A 23,518-nucleotide genomic window follows, 5' to 3' on the forward strand; every position below is an offset into this window, starting at 1 on the left:
CCTTATTTCATTTACTCTCATATGTCAGAGCTTTAGGTGTTGCATGTTATGAAAGTTAGAATATGTTAGCGAAGTCAGTGAAGCTTTGCTTTATTGGTTCATGGTGGAGTCACTTAATTGGATAGTTAATTAGATAGTCACTGTATGCAAGCCATAAAAAAGAACACAATTTTTGTGAATTTTAAGTTAAACGTGATATATTTTCCTATTTAAAGTCATATCATTTTCTTGAACTTCTCGTTTGGTTTTTTTCTTTTTAGCATCTCAACACTATTAAAATTTTATATCTAGAAGATCCAACTTTTCTTCTTTTCAAGTAACATGTGTTGAGTATCTGCTGAGACCTGATTATTGTGCTCTGGTTTGGGAATATAAACAGAATAAGGCTTGTTTGCATACAGAGAGCTGTGTGTCCAGGAGAGAGACACATACTCAGACAGAGCAAGTACAATACAACGAGTGAAGTAATATAGCATAGGCTGCTACTGGCATGCCTAGCATTGATGCTCTACTCCTTCTGAAGATCTTCCCGAATGGCTGCACAGGATTGGAAAGAAGACAAGAAGTTCTCAGTAGCACAAAGAAGGGAGAGGTGCAAAAACTTTGCCTCTGAAAAGTGGCAGCACAGTGTGGCATTTAAAAACACAGACTCTGGGGCCATATTACATGAGTTCCACTTGGGTAATCAGTTAATCTTTCTGCTCCACAGTCTCATCATCTGTGGAAGGGGCCAATCTCCTTTAACAGACTGCCATGAGAATAAACGAGTTACTTTTTGTATGAACAATCTAAGGGCTTGCTGTGATTAGAACTAGGGTGTAACATTCTGGAAAGCATTGGTAGGTCAGAAATATGAAGGAGAAAGTTAAGGATAGGCCAGAGAGAAGAGGCACATAGCTAACAGAAAGAGCTGTGAAGCCACTGCTGAATAGCAGATATATGAATTATGATCTATAATTAGTCCATAGCTTTCAGAAAGAGCAATCATGAGGAAACTAGAACAGATGAAATGTTAATCAAAATGATGAGTTAGGTGGCTCTGGAAAGAGTCCTGTGGTGTTGGTAGGAGCTGAAAACAAATGAATCAGAAAGGAATGGAGAGAAAGGGATAGTGAGTATCTAGCTCAGAGGCAGATTTGGTGATTCGCTGGGTGGTGGGATCACCGAAGAGGGACAGCTAAGGATTGGATGGAAAAAATGCTACACTTTAGATAGACAATGAAAAAAATGCTGTTTTCTTCTCCCTTCACCTTTTATTCTTTCCCTTTGTGCAGGATGAGATTACTCCCAACGTAGAATTAAAGTTTTGAAAACTTTACCAAGACTGAAGACTATTAAACGTGGCTGTTGAGCTGATCACCCCTCACTTTGTCCAAGACCTTGAATTTCACTGGCAATGTTCAGATTTTGGAAGATGTCTGTTTGGCCACATGGCTTCAGTTTTTCTTTTCTGAAAATGTACAGACATTCTGGCTGGCCTCATTTCCCCCTGATGTTATGTGATTCTGTGACATCAGCACAGATATATTCAGCTCTGACATATGATACTGGCTGGCATGAGAAGGAAGGGAAGATGGCTGAGCTTGTGAGCAGGATGTGACAGCTAAGCTCAAGACTAAGTAGCATCAGCAACAGGTGTCCCTTGGAACCCACCTCAGAGATGGCTCCTTCTATTTTTAAGATGTTGGTAAGTAACTCTTTCACAACTGTACAGAAACTATGAAAATTATACGTTCAGTGCTATAAGATCCAGTCACCAAGAAATTACATTTGCTATCTCAAGGCTGGAGCAATTCTCTGTACCTGCCTCTTATGCCCTTATTTTGAAGCAGTAGTTTCCCATGCTTATGGCAGTGGTCCAGAGGCAGGAGGAAGGACTAGCTAAGCTCTTACAATCTTTTTAGTTCTACAATGCTCTATCCTGTATGTGGCTAAATTTTGTACCTGTAAGGTTGTCTTTTATGTCCCTGGAGGGCCATTAAACTTAGTGGACTGTTAGGGAATTGACAATGACAGTATAATTGAACAACCAAATGCTTTTTATTTTCAATATAGGATTCTCTCAAGCACCATAGCTCTTAAGCAGTAACAAGAGGCCACTTCCATCAAAGTTCAGTTACTCATTTCTGTCTACCCACACACAAGCTTTTTACTACTTCTGATAACTTTAATCACCACTATCAGCTGCTTCCACAATAGCAAATAAAACCGGTATAGTGAGATAAAAGATACATAAAAATAATTTTTCTCATGTCATGTATCGCTCTTTGTGACAATCCAGTTTTTTTTATTAATTTAATGGACATTTACAAAGATTTTGGATTTCCATTCATTCACTGTTGCCCTTTTTTCCCTGCCCACCCTTCTCCGATCCCCCCAAGTTCGCTCTTCTCTTTGAAAAATAAAAATTCCGACAGCAAACAACAACAACAGTCTTTGCCAAACACAGTGGCAAGAACCTAAGAGAATTTCTTAACCCTCACCATTCTCTTAGGTTCTTGCCACTGTGTTTGGCAAAGACTGTTGTTGTTGATTGCCGTCCAGTGGAGCACGACTCATAGTGACCCGATAAACAAATGGTGTGAAGCCTTTCTTTAACTATCATCATTTATCAAAGTTCACAGAGTTTCCAGAGGCATGCTGTTTAGGAAGTGGCTGCCACTCCTGCTTCTAAGGCAAAGATTTGAATGCAAAAAATGCTGTTTGGCTTTAGTTTGGTTTGATCCGTAACTGCGAAGTGACTAACCACAAAGGACTTTCTTAAAGGCAAATATGAGCATGTGATTTTAGAGTCCAGCAAAACAGTGTATTATTGAAATTTACTTATTATTTGACCTATCCAATTTCCCAAAGATAGGCAATACAAGAAGATAGTGTCATTTACTGTTTGTTAACTCATTGTGTCTTTCATTCTAATATTTTCATTATGCACTGAATTAGTGGGGAGCCAACATCAGAAATAAGAAATATTACCTTAAATGGATATATTTACAAATATATTTTTGTATGCCAATTTTCTCCACTTTCCCCCTATGATTAGCAAGCTATTATAGTTGACCCTGGAAAAATATTTTAATTAGGCTGTCCATGGATATTTAAATAAACCTGAAAATTTTTTCCGACATTTCAAACTTAACCTCGTGTCATTCATGCCCGCCTCCCATTACTTCAGATGTATAGAATTTTCCAGTTGCAGATATTACCATGGTTACCTCTTAATGCCAATCATGAACTATAGTTGCCATTTATAAGTACTGTGCTTTGTAGTGAAAATAACATCAGTATCTCAATAATCACGATATTATTAATTGATATGGAGTCCCTGAAGAAGTGTGACTATGAGACAATTTACCATACCGTAAGAAATTCTCAAGAACTGAAATATATGTAAGGTGTTTTTATGCAAGTACGTTCCATTTATATTCTCATTCTCATAACTGCTCATTTCAATACCAAATATGGTTGTATTTATTAGCAGTATTGTTGAATGGTGGCATTTTACTTGCTCTTTCTTTTTATGGATTCTTTTTTAGAAGTACGTGCAAGTTTAATACTTGTATGGGTGGAAAGTAGTTCACAATGGGAACTGATTAATAGTACAAAACAAATAAATAAGACTTGTTCAAGATATTTTTGTGTCCAAAGATGGTATTTAGGATTAAATTAATTTGATCAGAACCTTTCAATCTCTAGTTTTGCTAAGTAGTTAACATTTTACTAAGGAAGGCTTATAGTCAACAGTTAACAGTCTTCTTCTGAGTTCTAGTAAGCCATTCTTGCTACAGAAAAGCGTTTTAGAAATACTTGAGACCATTTTTCCATGCCTTTCAGAGACCTTTCAACTCTACTCTGTTCAAAGAGCTTACTTCCTGCCAATCAACTAGCAGCAGAACCCTGGACTACCGTACTGCAGTATTGAAGTCTCTGTCTCTGCTTACCTGCACTGGTGCCTGCACCGGATGTGAGGTCTCCACCCATCAGACCACCTATGATGGAAGGGAAAGATCAAAAGGAGAAAGGCTAAAGACCCACTCAACAAAACACTTTGCCTCCAGCAACCTCAGTATTTTTTCCTTTCCAAGAGTCACAAAATTGTAAAGCATTGCCTAAGTCACATGGAATAGCTGACATTTGCTTTAGTGTGGCATGCTGCGCTCAGACATTAAAAATACGTTCAATCATTGACATCTAGAAGAATCTTTTTTTTTTAAAAAAAATTACATTTCAAGGTAACCGTCTTGAATTGTTTCTGCATTTTTATTCTTTTTAAGTTTGATTTTTCTTAAAGAGATAGTTCATGAAAAAAAAAAAAATAAGAAAAAGTCTTACCAAATGCTTAGATAACCATACAATTGGTGTTTAGTTCTTTGTGGCTAGGTTTTACACAAGCTATTCTGTGAAATGCTCACTGCTCAAGGGTCCTGGTCATTTCACGAATGCCCCATGAGTTCGAGTACTATTTACTACCTCAATCTTACTGACTGATAAGGTAAAACAAGTTTTTACTGGCCACTGAATCAAATGTTTATTCATTGCTAACTCAGGAAAGCACATTAGACTTGGCAATGTTTATTTACAGGGGTTGGGATGGTTCAGTATAATATTGAATACAATAATTATTTTGAGTTTTTAAGATATAAGATTTATCATGTAGAAGACCTAGCAGTGGGTAGACTTCATCAACAAAGGCAAAAAGGGGAAACTATACAGTTCACATTCTATTGGTAAAAGTCTTTGTTCTTTCCTATGATTTGTTAACCTGAGGTGCCTGTGAGGACATACCTGTGTTACCCGCACTTGGAGGTCGATGTGTTACACCAGGAGACATACTATTCCTCTGCAGAGAAGGGTGGGCCAGTGGCAAAAGGTTGGGGTTTCCCAGTGAACTGACGGGGTTGCTGTATACCAAACTGTTGTGGCTGGACACTGGGATGGAGACTGGCATCTCAAAGTTGGGAGGTGGAACAGCCTGTGGACCAGAAAGAAACAGGAGTAAAAGGTAAGAACAGTAACAGAAATGCTTAAGTAGAGGAAGCTCGTATTTGTCCAAGAAAAATTCCAAAAGGAAAACGGCTTGGCGTGTACAATACTATAAAGAAGAGCTCTTGAGATGTTCAGCTTGCAAATGGATTTCTTTAATGTGCTTAGAACACTTTCTTTGCAACTATTAGAAAATGTTTCACTTTTGTTTAAGACAAAGCCTCATTTCATTAGACTCCCTTGTCTTTGAATTTCATTCCATTAAGTAGTAATTGTTCATTTGTGATATCTGAATCTGGTGCCAGCAATGACTGCAAGATCAAAGGTACATGATTAAGATGACTTCACGTAGAAAAAAGAAGGATTAAAATGCAAACTGGAGCCGATGCGTTTAATTGCTTATTGAAGCATATTTATGCAGAAGTTTAATGATAGAAAATCATTTCCAGGCATGTGAATAGCACATATACCTTAATTATTATTTTTTAAAAGTCTGTCTTCAAAAGTAACGTTAAAGATAATAGACATTTTAAAGATACAGGATTCAACAGAGCATGTATCATTCAATAATTCACAGTTTAAAGTGGAAGTTCAGAATATATGGTATTTTTCACATTTTGGAATATATTGCCCTAACAAATGATGAGAACTTTATCTTGAAATGAGAGAGTTGGCAAACAGCTAGTTAACTGAAGATGTCTAATCAGAGTAATTATGATTTTCCAAAAATATTATTTTGACAATTTAAGTAAAATCATGTTTATTTTCTGCCTGCAGTAAACCAATCATATTTGTAACTCCCTACTCCTTTTATTTTTAACATTGTAAATGAAAATACTATTTGAATAGTGCAGAAATACTGTTTGAGGATTGCCATTAAGCTGGAGCAGTATTTTTGATATGAAAAGGGTATGTTGTTGTTGTTAGGAGCCATCGAGATGAGTACGACTCATAGAGACCCTACGAACAAAAGCTCTGAACCCTGCGCTGTCCTGCGCCATCCTCACAATTCCTGACACACAAGAGCCTGTCGTAGCAGTCATCATGTCAATCTACCTGGTTGAGGGTCTGACTCGTAGCACCTCTTAGTATAGCAGAAGGTAACACTCCCTGGCCCTGCACCATCATTGTAATTTGTCATTATTCTTCGAGCCCATTATTGCAGCCACGGTGCCAATCTATCTCAGTGATGATCTCCCTTTTTCTCACTAATCCTCCACCGTATGGGATGTCATTCTTCAAGGACTGGTCCTTCCTGATACTTCCCCAAAGTATGTGAGAGAAAAGTCTTGCTATCCTTGCCTTCAATAAGCATTTTGACTGCATGTTTCCCCAAGACAATATCATTTGTTGTTTTGGGAATCTACGGTATAGTTAAAATTCTTTGTCATGTAAGATAAATAATGTGTAATAAATGGGAAATCAAAAGATGAATTTCAATGGGAAAATCTGCTGTCAGGGACATCACCAGTGTACTGAAGAGTAACAACGTCAGTCTAGAGACTAAGGTGCACCTGATTCAGGCCAAGGTCTTCACAATTACTTGCTATGGATCAGACAGCTGGACAATGACTTAGGATGATGATGCTGTTGTTGTTATACACCACTGAGTTGCCTGCCATGCTTAGTGATCCTATGTATAACAGGTCTAAAGCCTGCTATACTGAGCCAGTCTTACTGACTCTGACACATCTAATCCCATTGCTCCACTTACTGTATCAATTCATCTCATTTGGGGGTCTTCCTCTCTTGCGCTGTCCCTCCACCCTTTTGAGCATGATGTCCTCCTTCAAAGACAAGTGCCTCCTGGCACATGCCCAAAGTGTGTAAAACAGAGCTTCAAAATCCCAGCCTCCAAGGAGAAACTTGGTTTCACCCTCTCCAAGACAGGGTTTGTTTTATTGGTAGTCTATGGTACGTTCACTGCTCTGCTCTCTGATGCACAGCAAGTAATTGCAAAGACCATGGCCTGGATCAGACACACCTTAGTCTCTAGACTGACTTTGTTGCTTCTCATAGTCTGGAGAGGTCTCTAACAGCAGATTTGATACCTTTGAGTTGGGGGTTGGAAAAGGGTATTGAATATACCACAGACTACTAAAAGTACCAACAGGTTCACCCTAGAAAGGGTAAAACCAGGCTGCTCTTTGGAAGCAAGGATTTTGAAGCTCCATCTGATATAATTTGGGCATGTGGCAAGGAGGGACAAGCCCTTGGAGAGGGACATCATGTTTGGAAGGGTGGAGGGACAGTGCAAGAGAGGAAGACTTTGGATGCAGTGGATTGACTGTGACTGGAATGATGGGGGTAGGTGTGTCAGAGACAATGAGGTTGGCTCAAGATAGTGCAGCATTCAGAGCTGTTGTACACAGGGTTGTTATGAGTTGCAAGCGACTCAACGGCACATAACAACAACAATATTCAAAGCATTTTCACCTTCTCTCAAGGGTTCTCAAGCCATTACACAAACTTAAACACATATGCAGGTGGCTCAGAAATTGTTTTATTATTTTTTCTCTCTAGCCCTAACACTGATCTAATGTTCCTTTAAGATTAGCTGGCCTGCACCATAGTCACAATAATTTGCATTAATTTTGAGTAACGTGGTGATGATTATGCTATGAATTATTATGCTCCCTTATTCTGTCTTTTTCCCCCTCATGATCTGGACATGTCAGTATTACCAAAAGTAAATGTTTCCTATTCCTTTTCTTTCATATATCTTTGACTCTTCATTGTTTTAGAGTGAAATTAAAATATTCAGATGATATGCTAATCTAGTCATCATTACTAGGCTTTATCTATTATGAACAGGGCAACAAAAGAATTTTTTGATAGAAAGTAACATAATGAAATGTAAGTGTTTGATAAGGTGCAAAATAATATATTCTATATAAAATACAAAAGAATATATCCTTAAATTTCTACAGGCTTTTCGAACAATAAAATTCATCAATGAATGTTATAGAGAAATTTTTATCAGGAGAATAAAATATTGTAGTTCTCTCATTAGAAGGTCAAATATGAATTACTCTAATACCTAGGATAACAAAGTGAAAGAACTTCTCAAAGTATTCTCTCTCTGCCTCCAGAAGCAGTCAGCCCTGTCCACTCTGCTCTGAGCTCTGGACCCTGACCCCTCCAGACTGCATCTACGAAGTTCCTCTTGCCCTCCGTCTGTAGCTTGGCAAAGGAGGCATTAGCAAAAGTCCAGAGGAAAGGAGAAGAGATCAGAGTAAGAACATAACCTTCCTCTTGGCCTGGGTTGGCAGAAGCTGGATTTCCCTAGTGAAAAACCAGGGGTCTTTTAGGGATGCCTTCTTCTAGATAAAAAGACCTTGATGTATTCTGTTAATTTCTCCTTCCCCCTGCTCCTTTCTTCAGGCCTTGAGTGTTCATTGTCTCTTGGTTTCATGTCCTCACATTTCACTGCTCCTTCAGATTTCCTTTCAAAGGCACTCAAGGTGTCTAATCCATAGAGAGTTGCACAACTAACCCAAAGGTCACACCTCTCTGGCAGTTCCATACCACCAGCGGCTCTATGGAGAAAGATGGGCAATTTCCTTTTGTGCTATTTTTAGCCTCGGAAACCCAATGGAGGGTCAACTATCAGTTGTTCCAACTTGATGCCAATGAATTTTAGGCTTCCTAAATTTAATTCTATTTATAAACAAATTTACTAAATTTTCTGTAATTACTCTTGTGAGTGTGCATCTGATTCCTGTAAGGCCCTTGAACCCTCAGATCTAGTTCTCGCCACTGCCTGATACACAACGTCATGACAGATGGAACAAAGACTGAAACTGTCAATGACTTCATCTTATTTGGATCCACAATCAAAACACTTGGTACTAATAGTCAGGAGATCAGGAGACATACTGTACTAGGAAGTCTGAATGCAGGGACCTCTCCAAACTGAGGAGCAATGATGTGAATTTGAGGACTAAGATGCACCTGATTCAGGCTATGGTCTTTGTAATCACCTGCTATGCTGTTGAGAGATGAACAATGAATAAGGATGACAGAAGGAGAACTGATGGCTTTGAAGAAGAGTACTGAATATTCCATTGACTACCAAAAGAACAAAGAGGTATGTCTTGAAAAAGATAGTCAAAAGGCTCCTTGAAGACAAAGATAGCATCATCTCACATATATTAGGCATGTTGCTAAGAGGGGCTATTCCTTGGAGAAGGACATCATCCTTGGAAAAGTGGAGGGCCAGTGAAAGAGAGGAAGACCTTCAACCAGGTGGACAGGCACAGTTACTGAAGCAACTGGTTCAAGAGTGAGAAATTGTGAGGATGGCACTAGATGGGACAGGGTTCAGATCTGTTGTTCACAGGATGGCTATGAGTCATCCTCCACTCAACAAAACCTAACAACAACCACAACAAAGGACTACATCCTTTGTTATTGTCTATTGTTTTGTTAGAGAATTCCAAATGAATCCCGACTTAGTGTGACGCTATGTAGAACAGGACACTGCTCGGTCCTGGACCATCTGGCTTGGGGTGGCTAGGTTCATAGAAGAGGCTAGCTGGTATGAACTGGGGGAACATGAAGTGAATTTCCAAACTTTTGGCCAATACTAGTTAACCCGACTTACTTGCCCACGAGTGGCTACGACTAAAGAGGAGAGAGTTGTGTGGACCCCAAATCTGTGGCACATGGCCTACTGGCTTAGCTCTTGGTAGACTGCTTGTTTACAGCCATTTGCAGCTAACATGGAGAAGTATAAGGGTGAGATTTGCCTACAGTGTTTCCTGCTTTAATGCAATCCCTTAGGAAATGACTTCTGTAAGTATTCTAAAGGATGCTGATTTTATCTCATTAGGAATTAGAATGGATGTTTCCCTTAGATGAATACATGCACAACCAAAATGAAAAAGATTATTAATAATCATTTAATGAATTCTTGACCATTCTAACACCAGTTTGGTGGAAGTCTTTCTCCTTTTCTTCCCTTCCTCTGAATATCATCCCCTATAATTTGTTAAATTCTAGTGTTTTGGACTATAAACAATTTGTTGATTATTATTATAAAATCCATTTGTGATTGGCTTAACAACAGTCAGATGTCAAATTACATTTCAAACATTTAGAATTAATAAATATGCTAATATCCTTTGCATTTTCTCTACCTGTTGCCTTATTTTCTATCAGTATAGTAAACTAGACATGATAATTTTGAAATGAGAATTGCCACTGTTGTAGAATGAGGCTGGCATTGAGGTGGGGGTAAGACAGAAAAACTGGATGAAATATGTTTACGGCATTGAAGTCTATGGGGGAGAGAATAGTCTAAAAGTATTATATTTTAGGGCATTATTTTTATCGTAGGAGTATGCAATGAGGGTTGCAGAGTGGATTATATTTGGGGGTAGGGGGTGGGGTTTGGGGAGGTGCGGGGGGGGATTGTGTACCAATGAGGGAGTTTTTCTTTTGCTTTTCAAGGAGAGGAGCAAATGGGGGGGGAGGGGTTTGTGCGGGGAGAAGGGTGCAACAATGAATGAATGGAATCCCAAAATCTCTGTAGATGTTCATTGAAATGAAAAATAAACAACCTAAATTAAAAAAAAAAACACAAAAAACCATGAGCATACTGAGAAGATATTAGAGCCAATCAAAAAGAACATCATTTTTAATATTGGAAACCTCAGCTGCAATCCAGGATGTGCAATAAATTGCCATTTAATAAGATAGGTTATCTAACATCCTCAAACCTTGATTTCCTTATCTGAGAAATGCATCCATAAAGAGACAGAGTGGCTCTAAATGTCATCTGAAACGCAAAGAGATACTGTTGTTGTTCTGTGCCATTGAGTCTTTACCAACTCACAGAGATCTTCATGTGGCAGAAAACTGCCTCATAAACTTTCTTGGCTGTAAACTTTATGGCAGCAGATCAATAGGCTTCTTCTAAGAGCCACTGATGGGTTTGAACTGCAGGTCTTCCAGTTAGCAGCTGAAGGAATAATAACTGCACCACCAGGATTCCTTGAAGAAAACTACATGGTCATTAGGTGTTGCCAAGTTGACCCACATTCATGTGAGTTATTATCAAGAAATCTGTACAACTTTTCTTCTTGTCCTTTCAACAGAATTGTAGTTGTGAGCCACTGAGTTGGTACTGACCCACAGCTGATCCCCCAGTGGGTTTTCAGAGGCAGTAAATCACACAGGAGGAGATGCTTCATCTATCTTCGAAGGAGCAGCTGGTAGATTTGAACTGTGCACCTGTGGTTGGCAGCCCAATTTCTTAACACTAAGACACCAGAGCTCCCTATTCAAAATTAGCAATTGTAAGAGCAGCTAAATTAACTTTTCTTCCCTTGCAAATTAAAGCCAAGAAATAGTTAAAAACTCCACAACTGCAAGGCTCTGAGAGTCATGCTCTAAATCTTTGGAACAATCAAGAGAGGAAGAAAGGAGGAATTTGGTGTGATTAAATAAAGTGCTGCAGGCAGGTCTGGCTATGTAATTTGTAGAGCCCAGAACGCAATGAAAATGTAGGTTCCTGAGTTAAAAATTTTACTAAGAGATTTAAGATGGTGACAGCAGAGTACTGAACCGAGTACAGTCGCATGTAAGCTCAGAGGTCTCAGCCCTGATTTTAAAAGATACAGGTATGACAGCTAAGCAGCTTTTCACTTCTTCTCTCCTTGAACAAAGTAATCATGGATATACTGGAGTGAGTCATCGTGGTTAGAAAGGTATCTGAACTGCTATCCAAAACCCACTGTTTTTCCCGAACTTACCACAAGGAAAAGTCCAATAAAAAAGTCCAATAAAATATTTTTAATAAAATATTTTTAGTTAATGAGGCTTCTTTTATTTAATGTGAATGGCTGAACTGAATCCCCCCTTTCACCACTAATGACACCCTTAACTTTTGCTCAACCATTACTAGGCTGTTGAGAACGAGCAGAGAAAGCAGTCATACAGCAACAGAAGAGTGACAGCTTCTGATATATTTACTCAAGGCTACTTACCACTCTCTGGACTAGCTCCTTGCCTCTCTATCCCCAAATCCTCCCAACTTCCAAATCCTATCAAGTCTTCTCAAGTACTTGATCTCCTCTGTCCTCTCTACAGAAGCAACATTAAAGAGTCAATTTAGAGGCCACTGGTTGGTGGTTTGTGTCTGGGTGGTGTGATTGAATTCTAACTTAAAGGTTGATGGTCTTGGAAGAAAGGAAGCCCTGGTAAACTGCTTTTGTACAGACTGTAGACAGAAACCCTCCAGGGCAGTTCTAATCTATAACACACAAGATCGCTATGAGTTGGAATTGATTTAATAGTAATGTTTCTTCTTTTTGGCATTTCCACTCAACATCATTCTGTCGCTCCTGCATCTTAACTGAGCTTGGTCCATCTACATCTCCTCCTGGTTCCCTTGCCATGCCTTGGTCCTCAGGCCAGCTCTCCATGTTATTTTCATGGATGCTATATTTTCAGTGTTTTCCTTTTTCCAAGTCCTCCTCTTCTGTACAAGGATTCTGAAGTGCTTTTCATTTCACTCTTCTATCCTAGCATTATTTCTCTCTCATAGTCCCGTTATTTGGAAGACTGTGTACACTGTTTCTTTCCACTTCCTCCCTTCCCGCTCCCTCTCCATCAGCCTTGCTTGGGCCCCTCCTTCCTTCAGCTCATTTCCTAATTTCTGGTCCCTCAAGTGGGACTGTTTTTTTTTTCCTTTCATGCCATGAAGCCCAACATGAACCATGGCACACCTCACATGAGGAAACACTGGTCAACAAGATTGCAAATCATCCATGAATTATTTCATGTAATTGAGGAATATGGGCATAAATTATGCTATACAAACAGGTGACTGCAATATTAAATTTTCTATTTTAAAAAGGAAACTCTCTAAACCAGGTCTTTGAAACAGAAAAATAATCTTGTAATGTTTTTAAAGAGGTGGAGACACTCCACACAAAGGGCAGAGTGTCCTTGCCCTGATGTAAATGTTTTAGCAGCTGTGGAAACTTTCAACAAAATTTACTTCCAGCAACTGAAAGCAGAGTGCAAGAACCAGGCTTTTCATCGTGGAGACTGAAGCACTTACTGAGGCGAGGAAGAGTCTGAGGGCACCGCCAGGAACTGTGTGGCTCCTTCTCACCCTCCAGGCTCGTGCCCTCTCGTGCGGTTTTCATCCTTCTACCACATACTGCTGCACCTCTTAAGAAATCATGTTTCTTGATTTTTGAACTCTTTACACAACAAGGTAAAAAGATTGTTAAGGATTCTAGACAAGCATCACACCTCTTTTCTGGAAAGTATGAGCGTAATGATCCAATGCTCAATGGGCCTTCTCCCAGAAAGCTGAGCGGGGAAGCTCCACCTGCATTTGGCTGCTTCAGCCCAAGAATTGTCAGCAGTGCGGTGCATATTTGACCTTTTGTTAATGTTCAGGGGTGTTTCCTCTTGTCAGACACATCTAAGGGCTTTCATTTTAAAATCTCACATTTATAGATGTAGAACAATTCCAAACTAGTTGTAGTTCATAGCAAAAGATACTTCAGATATAAAAATTAAAAATCAGCCCAAGGAGCTGTTTCTTTTCCTCTTTGGGGCAAGACACAATTACAAGTGATATTTTAGTATTTAAGAGTTCTGGGAATAATGGGTATACCCTACTACATGTTATAAAAAAAATGAAGTGCTTTGAGTGAATGGTGCTGTGTATAGTACTCGATTTGATGAAACCTTTAAAGCCGTTTTCTCATGGTATTCAAGCAGGGTTGTATTCTTCTACCATACTTTTTAAACCTGTATGCTGAGCAAATAACATGAGAAGTTGGAGTATTGGAAGAAGAATGTGATCTCAGATTTGGAGGAAGACTCATCAACACTCTGTAATATGCAAATGACAGAGCCCTGGCTTGCTGAACATGAAGATTTGGAGCACTTACTGATCAAGACCATAACCTTCACGTCTATTTGGTAATGAGTATGAGTTGCACTTTAACATAAAGAAAACAAAATTCCTCAAAACGGGACCAATAAGGAAAATTATGATTAATCAGGAAAATAATGAAATTATGAAGGGGTCCATTGTACGGGGATCTACTACTTTTAGCACCTATGGAAACAAGAGTCATGTTATGGCATTTTGCTTTGGGCAACTTTATTGTAAAAACCTCTTTAACATATTAAAGAGCAAAGATGAAACTTTGAGGACTCTAAAAAGCACCTGACTGGGCTATTATATTATCAAGTGCCAACACGCATGTAAAAATTGGTCAATGAATAAGGAAAACCGAAGAATTGATGCCTTTGAATTATGGTGTTGGGGAAGAATGCTAACTACACAATGGGTAGTGAAAAGAACACACAGATCTGTCTTAGAACAAGTGCAGCTACAATGCCCCTTAGAAGCAAGGGTGGCAAGGTCTTGTGTCCTGTAATATGGACATGTTATTAGGAAAGACCAGTCCTCAGAGAAGGACATGCTTGGTAGAGTCTGTGAAAAAGAAGGTCGTTAACATGATGGATTGACACAGTGACTGAAACAATGCAACAGAACCTAACAGTGATTCTGAGGACAGTGCTGGAAAGAGCAGCCTTTGCTTCTGCTGTACATCGAGCCACTGTGAGTCAGGACTAACCTGACGGCAGCTAATGACAACAATAACTTCCCTTCAAGATACAGTGTATTATAATTCCACTTAACAAAGGAAGCAGACCTATATTTATGGAGACAGAAAGTGGAAATTCTGCTATGTTTTTCAAAGAAATTTTGATGTGTTCAATTTAATCAAATGCAGGTACCTACTAAGTGTAAAGCATTAATTCATCCTGTGAATTCAGTTGTGGATTTGGTTTAAAGGCCTTGTTTCCAAGCAGCTCCACATGTTATTGCCAAAGCACTTTTTTTTTTCACTGTAGTCTTTCTTTCGATTCTCAGGTTTAGGCTGTTTTGCAAACTTACAAAAAAAAAAAAAATAAAAGCAAACAGCAACAACAACAAAAACCCACCACAACCCACAAAAAACCCCAACCTTTTTTTGGGGAAAGGAATTAATTATCTCCTAAGGAGCTTACATACAATTAGGGCTTAGACACTAGCATTGGCTGGTTATTCAGAAAGCATCTATGTCTTGTAATTCATCACTTTTTGACACAAATCGAGATCTTTTGATGGTCAATAGAATATAACAGACAGTATGTAGTTCTTCACTATATAGGTCACCAACAAAATAATACATGCACAGTTATTTCTCTTAAATATCTGGCAAGGCATATATCTGATAGTTAGAATTTTTCTTTCTTTTTTTTTTTTAATTTGGTTAAGACAAAACTTAGCCAAATGTTAAAGCATGAAATATATTGGTGTAGCCAAAGCGAATATTCTGATAAAGCTTGAAAATCACCCCAGCACACAAACATGTTGAAATTTTACCATTAGGTTTTCATGCAGTCTGTTTCCCTGCAGCCAGCATTAGCTTTAACCCTTCAGTGCTGCTGTGGAATTCTGTGGATAGAGAGGGCTGAAGTTTTATTCAGTAATGAGCTTCTAGCTAGGTGGTGACTCACGTGTGTCTGGTCTTAGGACTCGCCCTCTCTAAACATATATATACACATTTAAATGTATATGTATGTATTTCTGTATAAATGCATACTCACATATACAGGTAAATGTCACTTAATGTCCATTATATGTTCTAGGAAAGAGGAAGCTGTGTGATTTAGAGGTTGGGTGGATGTCTTATGAGATACAAGGACTCCCTGTGTAATCTATCATTAAATTCCTGTAAAACTATTACATTAAAACCTTATGGAAGCCTGCCAGACAAAGCATGAGCTGTAGCCATTGGATACAGGAGGGTGAACTAGCTTCGTGTGTGCTTAGGAGGGGCACTTGGGAGGAGGGTAAATGGGGATGCAGAGAGATGGCTGAGGGGATTCGGTATGTGGGTGGAGAATCCAGATTGGTGGTGGTGACCCTTCCAGATCCTATATAGCTGTTGCTACTGATACCAGCAGGCACCTCACGCGGCCAGTGCTACCCACCCGCCCCTGCCACAGGAGCAGTGGGCTGTAGCTGGCATTTCCTGGTACCAAGAGAGCCACACTACACAGCTGCGGGTGGGTAAATGAAGGAGGAAGGGAAGGAGAAGATGTGGGGACTGAGATGTGCCTTGGAAGTGTCCTGTGGGGGCTTGAGGGTATTTAAAAACCATTAGTAGGAAATATAAACACAAAGGGAGTTGCTTTCACTTTAAAATAAAGAAAGAAGGCAAATATTTTATGGGATCATGACGTTCATGTGACCCAAAGTTGCCTGAACTAATATTAAGGGGCCCACATGTGAGTGTGTGTGTATACATTTTACAGTGAACTTTTATGCCTACTCAGAAGGAGATTCTAGTGTTGTCATTGGTATGGACTGTGCTTTTAAATATTGTGCCAATTCAGGGTGTGTCACATATTCTCTTCCTCTTGCCCCTGTGAATTTTTTCCCTCTGAAAGAACTTCTGGATTGAAACTCTTTTCGGTTCCATAACTCAAGCATCCCCCAGGGATTGCTTTTTCTAATGGACTGCCTTAAAGGGTGAAGTGCCTCTCAAATGCTTCTTAGATAAAGCTGTCACTGAAAGGGTTAAGGTATGTTACTGCAGCAGTTATCAGCAGACCAGCTATCTACCTTTGGTACTTACAGGAATTTTATGACTCTTGATCATATTATCAAATTCTTCATTAATTTTTTTGTATTTTTCTTCAGTGCGTGGGGTGAGTGCATAAGAGGAGTCAGGATCGGGGCTTTCACAGCCTTTGTTTTCTTTCTTGTTCAATGCCTGCCAGGTTCAGAGAAATACCAAGAGTAAAACAAATGAAGGGTGTGTGGGGTACTTACACACAATCTTTGCCTGCTGATCATTAGATCAATATCTTCGTTAATTTTCCTGTACTTGTCCTCAGACTCAGGGCTGTGACCTACTGAATCGTCCGCATCAGGGTCTGGACTGTCACAGCCATTAAGGCCCTTCTTTCTCAACGTCTGAAATACATAATTCGGAAAGTTCAAACCTAGAGAAAGGCTGTAAGAGACATTCAAGGGTGTTATAGAAGTTCAAGAGGTCCAGCACTTCAGGTAGTTGTTACATAGGCTACAGTACATTAAAGAAAGCACAGAGAGAAACTGTGAGTCATTTCAACAGCACACTCATTAAATAGATTGAATGATTAGATATTAAGGGGAATATTCTTCTGGCAACTAAATTTAGTCAATGAACAAAGAGGGTACGAGGGTGGTAGTTTCATGATAGGGAGCTTGTGTGTGCTCTGGAGAACTAGTGAGAGTCAAGTGCAGCAGAGCACAAAGAAGGAGGCAAACTGCAACACTGTTATCTTCCCACAGAAAAAAATCACAAGTCGGGACATTACACAATGAGTTCAGAATCTGTGATTCTGGCAAAAAGCAGAAATGTTGAAAACAGATCCCTGATACGAATGGAATACGCTGTTTGACACAAATGTGTCCTGAGACTCCATCTTGTCCACTGGACAGCAAACACAAGGTAAAGGGACCCAGTCATATACTCAAAATACTTCGTTGAGTATGTGATTAAGGTGCAGATACTGCCCTCATTTGGAGAATTACTTCTGTTTAGTTGTGAGTTCTATGTTACATGAAAATCTGTACTGAAATTTGTAACACTGAGAAGCTACCTGCCTAAATACAGGCTGAAAGGAAAGTCAAAACAGCTGAGCTCAGGGCTTCATTATTATGAGCTGAGTAACGGTGCCAAAGAATGCTGAAAATAGGTAACCAAGTCAATAACTATCCAACTAGCAAAAGTTCCTCTTGGTTTCAGCTGAATAGCAATCACCTGGAGACTGTCTCTTGACACATGAAAGTGAAGAGTCAGTGCCTTATCTTGAACCTCCTGTCTCCCAAGTGTAGGTATGGTCTAGTCACAGCTGTCACAGAAGAATAAATACTAATGTAGCATGTAGCAACTAGGAAAAGTATGAGTCAGGAGAACTTTTTATTTTTCAACTTACAGTTGTCAATGTAAATGTGCATAATCCAACCTACAGAGTTAATGATAAATTTCATAGATTATAAACCATCTTTTTAATCATACAGCTTGCCATAGTTAACTATTAACAGACTAGCAACACTTCTGAATTTTCCTGGTTCTATACTGTTCCACAAAGGGAAGCATACCAAAGTGCCTCTCTCTAATGGAAAGTTCAGCTATGCTCATCTTTATTAAAGACAAGATTCACATACAAATAAAGCAAAAGCTGTGACATCAAGCTAAGGAATTCAAAACTGAGATAACACTCCATCTTTAATTCATGCAATTGGGGAAAATAAATAAAACAACACGAGTTTAAAAGGGGGTGTCATTCTTAAAAAGTTAAGCTCCTTGGCTCTTATCAATGTGTAACAAATGCAACATTTAAAATTAGTTTATGAGGCAATGATATTTTCACTGAAAACCAAACTACAAGAGCTACCATTTCTAAGTTCTCTATGATGCATTGCAGCTCTGTAAATATTTATTAATATTATAGTGGTACAATATAATAAATAAACATATGGTTACAGCTTATTATGTGGTAAAATGTTTGAATATTAAAATGAATATTTTGACACAGATGATAAAATATACATTTACAATCTTGGAGAATTTATAATTGGTGGGGCCAACTGTCCCCCTCATCATGGATCTACAGCCATCATTTTTATCCAAAGTAAGTATTTCTAGAGACTTCCCACAATAATACTGTAAAGAAGGCCATAAACGTTTTAGAATAACAATAATAATTTTACTGGGTAACTTAATTTTATATGCTCTAAAGTCTTTTGTTAGCATTAACTCAATAAAAAGAACATTCTGTTCTCTTTTTCTTACTTTGGTCTCTGTATGGTCTTGGGCATTTTGGGTTTTGGCCCACCTATGTCTATTTATCTATTTTTCTTCTCCTTTCTCGCCCCTCCCATCTTTGGTATGTTCATGAGCTTTGAAGAATGATTACTGAGTGTTTTGCATCATATACTATACTTTTTTCATAAAAATTATTTAGATAATGCCATGTAAGATTAAGAAAGTATCTGATAATTTAAAAAATTAATTTGTCTATATCTATAAAGCATGTTAAAAAATACTTACGTAAAGCTTTTAAGCCTTATATAACACCAATTTATAGTTTTACCTAGACTTTATAAAAATTTGTGCACCTAAATATTTTATTCAATAAATCTCATTGTAAAAATTATCGTTGTTTTGATGCGCAGATTTTTGACAACAGAACGCAAGGGTTAGGAGAGGCCTATCAACTGTCATTATAATCCATCTGGCACACGCATGTGTGCTAAATATTCTTTCAAAGCTTTCAGGGGTAGATACTGTGTTTGGCTTATAATAAATTCAAACATCAATTGCATGTTATTGAAATATTTCCACAAATATTAACTCATTATCTCTCATAGGTCTCTCATGAGGGTTTTGGGGAAACCTTATGTCTAGGTTTAAACAAGTGTGGACAAGTACCGGTTCCCAAGCATCAGGCGATACGTATCCTCTTTCTGTGGAACTTACCCATTGTCCAAACCTTTTCATATCTTTGACATAGATGATGTGACGTAGGGCTCTCTCACTTACAATCAACTACAGAAGTAGATTGAGTTGGTCCTTGGTGGTGTAAACAGTTAATGTGATTTGTTGCTAACGGAAAGGTTTGTGATTTGAAACCCCCTAGAGATGCCAGGGTGCTCAAGTGACCTAGTGGACAAGGAGTTGTCCTGACAAATCAAAGGTAGATGGTTCAAATCCATCAACTTCTAGGGAGAAAGATAGTCAGTCTCTTCCTCTGCAACTTACAATTTCTGAATTCTAGCTAGAGAGTCAGCTGCAAATTGGTTCTGATTAGATAACAATGAGGTGTTTTATTTATTTATTTTTCCAAGTGGAACCTTGAAGGAGACCCCGATTATCCATTGAAAACCCAGTGGTGTACAGTCCTACTCGGACACAGACAGTATCCTCACAAGTCAGAACAGACTTGATGGTAACCTAAATGAAATTAGGTGATTCTATTTTCTGAGATTAAGCTTTGGGAAAATGTTAAATATGAAAATATTGACACTTCCTAGATGTCAAAATTTAGTTCGCGTGGAAGAGTCTATTAGTCAATAGAACTCTTAGCAGTTTATGGATTAAGAAATTGATTAGGTCAGTAGCTCACTCTGTATCTAAAGAATGATATTAACTCTTAATAATATATTAACTCTTAAGTAGATAAAGGATGAGATTATAAGATAAATAGCAAAGACAAAACCAAACCACAATGGCTCAGTTTCTTCTAATAAACTCGTCTTGCATTTGACTACATTATCCTATAAAGAGTATAATCAGTATTTAAGTAATGAAATAGTACACTCTTGTCTTACTTCAAGTCAAATTGGGTTATTTATAGAAGGAGCATTTCGAGATACACAAACACAAAATCCTAGAGCAAATTAATATTGGGTTCCAACTCCCCATAATCACATAATCAGAACACTTTAAAAAATGTTCAAAAATATTATCCTCAGTTGAATGCTTGTAGAACATGTTTCTGCCAAGAACAAATGATTATGGTAGAATTATAAAGCTCTGGAAATGGAAGTGATGGCACAGACTTGAATGCTACAGAGTGAATGTGGAGCTATAAGAACACTTCTATCTTTATTTTATTAAAAGGCTACAGCTGTTTAATGATGACAAAGGGATCACTGCTGGATTCAGCCAAGCCTGTCTTTATCACAGTAATGAATATTTGATATAAACTAAAGGGATTATTAAATGGATGACTAAAAACTCCTTCAGATCTTTTTCTAACAGAATCACAATATCTGCTGCTAGCAAAGCATTTATGACCTTTTAGAAATGCTCATGGTCAGGTAATCTAGGTCTCAGGGACAGATTATCCAATAAACAAGGTAAGGACACGTAACCCCTTCTTACCTTGCTTACTTTGTACTCCATCCCGGTCAGGGATTATCACTTCGAGAAGAGACCTTGCATTTATAGAAAGGTGCTATGAGCTTGGGAGAGAGATATCCACCAGAAATACCAGAAGCAGAAACTTTGAAGTGATGAAAAATATGTGAAATTGTTCATTACAGATTAGCAAGCATAAGTAAACGTGTGCTTACCTAGCTTTACTGGGTTATCTGAAACTGGTTGCATTTAAATCATTACTCTTTTAGAAGGGCTAGAGTCCTGGAGATACATCTACCTATCAGCTAGCTGTCTGTTTTGAATTTATTCTGTATGTCAATATAAGGCAAGAGATCTACAGAAACCACTAGCTCCCCTTGCTCCGCTATAGAAAACTCCTTGCTTAGAGAACTCTGTAAATCATGAGTAAGCCTGTACACTGAAGTCAGCTTTCTAGGTGAGAGTGACACTTTTGGGGTAGATCAATTGACTGCAGAGGCTTCTGGGATGTTTTCACAAGGCAGTGATTGTCATATAGTAAGCTGAGCACAGCCGCCTCTTAGAGATGTAATTAGATTGACAGAAGGTGATACACTCCATACAGTAAATGGAAAAAGGAGTCCAGACAGGTAGGTAAAAAACCAAGTGGAGTCTCCTCTCCCAGACATGTGGACATATGGACCCTGTGCTATTACATTTGTTCATCAGGAAAACCTGAAATATGTATAAACTGACGATGATAGGTGACAGGTGCTTCACAAATTCTAATGAAATAGATGTGGGGGAACAGATTCTCTTCATTACTGGAAGGAATGTAAATGGGAAGAAATGCCACATGGGGCTCTCATTTCTTGTCTTCGGCATTATGTTAGCTATCAGAAAATCCCTTTCATATAAAGCCAAACCACGCCTACTGCCACTGTGTCCAATCCTGACCCTTTAGGACAAAGCCCTAAATGTGTCTTTTCTGGAAGCTGACTGGGTTGGACCCTGGGATCTTTCAGTGACTTGTTGATTACTTTACTACTGTATCACCAGAGTTCTTTCTCCTGCTACCACATACAGTAGTTTAAATTGTTTCCCCCTCTTTAATAAAAAAGAAATACATAAATTACTGATGTTTTTCAATATATATGAAGCTTACGGTTTTCACATCCGTGCTAAGTAAAATTCTATTTGTTTTTTCACAAAACTATCATCATTGAATAAAATATCATCGTCTCATTTGGACAGCCTTCATCCTTAAGAATGTATCTTTTCATCATTTTTCTTTTCTGTGCTTACCCACTGTTTCACACAAATACCAAAGCGTTTTATGAAAACCCCTGAAACACTCTTCATCAACCTTTGTTGAAATAAAAATGTAAGCTAAAACAAAAATGTTTTTCGCATTGCTGGCATTATTCTTACTTTGGACAGCTGATGCACCAAGAAAACGCATACTGAAATTCTTTGTATTATTGCATGGTTATTGCGCTACCAAAATGCACAGAGCAAAGGCACATCAACTTAGCCAAGGTAACTTCTTTTTCATTGATCCCAAAACCTATCTTCCCTAATAGTTTATGACTTTTTAAAGATAAGCACCTACTCTTTGAGACAGAATCATATTTAGAAAGCAGTAAATCCACAGTAATATGATGTGCAGTAAAACACATACTGCTAATAAATGAAGCTTCAAGATTATCTTATAACCATTCTCCCACACTGAGGTGCTGATACCCATGATGCCACTGGTCCCCATCCCTTTGGTCACTGGGGAGTGGCCACTCTGAAGATTGTGACCAACGACTTCTTTCATTTAAAACAAACTCAGCTAACAATGGTCGGAAACTCACTATACACCAGATACTGTTCTGCGCACATGCTTTTTTTTTTTTTTTAATTTTTTTTTTCCTCTGGAAAAGCAGGCAACACAAATTCAACCTTTGGAGTGCCAAATTGACCTATAATAATAGTATTGCATTGTCTTTTGTGATTTCTAGCTCAGGCTACTCGGGCTGGGAAATTATTAGATGCCAAGAAATTTCTCCGTAGGTTTAAATACTGAACACTGTGGTCCTCCCTGTACCTTAGTTCTTCTTTTTCCTAGTACATTCAACCAAAACAAACCGTCTTAATGCACTGGGCATTATATTGTTGTTACTGATTGCTGTCATGTCGAACACAATTCACAGGAACCATATGACAAAAGGCCTGAAGCTTTTCTATAACTATCGACATTTATCAAAGTTCATAGAGTTTCCGAGGCATGTTGATTAGGAAATAAGAAATCCATTCCATCTAAAACTAGAACTTACCAAATTTCTACTAATAGCAACCTTTTAGGACAGGGCAGAACTACTCCCTGAGGTTTCCAAGGCTGCACATCTTTATGAAAGCAGTGATCTTTCTCCTAAGGAGTGGCTGTTGAGTTAAAACTTTGTTAGTCGTAGTGTGTTATAACCACTCAGCCCCGGGGCTCCTACGTTAATATATAAATGAAAAAAACATTAAAATCCTATGCAAATGCTCCCATCAATAGGTAAATTTTAATTGGACAAGCAAATTAGGAGAAGTATACAAACCCATTACCCTCAAGTGGATTCTGACAC

At 38.5% G+C, this 23,518-nt stretch overlaps 1 protein-coding gene across 8 annotated transcripts in view; it reads right to left on the reverse strand.

Moving 5' to 3' along the window:
* Positions 1 to 23,518, reverse strand: part of MEF2C (myocyte enhancer factor 2C) — a 189,387-nt gene that overhangs the window by 27,107 nt on the left and 138,762 nt on the right. For 4 of the 8 annotated variants that reach the window (XM_006885347.1, XM_006885349.1, XM_006885352.1 and 1 more), the window contains 3 exons: positions 16,844 to 16,987; positions 4,783 to 4,969; positions 3,939 to 3,986 (listed from right to left, as the gene is read on the reverse strand). In XM_006885347.1, coding sequence (XP_006885409.1) covers positions 3,939 to 3,986; positions 4,783 to 4,969; positions 16,844 to 16,987 — 379 coding nt within the window. Of the gene's footprint in view, positions 1 to 3,938; positions 3,987 to 4,782; positions 4,970 to 16,646; positions 16,785 to 16,843; positions 16,988 to 23,518 lie in introns of all 8 variants that reach the window. The other 4 variants (XM_006885353.1, XM_006885354.1, XM_006885348.1 and 1 more) reach the window with 3 other exon arrangements.

This window comes from Elephantulus edwardii, unplaced genomic scaffold, assembly GCF_000299155.1.
Source record: "Elephantulus edwardii isolate Elephantulus edwardi_28Jun2011 unplaced genomic scaffold, EleEdw1.0 scaffold00043, whole genome shotgun sequence".
NCBI classification, from domain to species: Eukaryota; Metazoa; Chordata; class Mammalia; order Macroscelidea; family Macroscelididae; genus Elephantulus; species Elephantulus edwardii.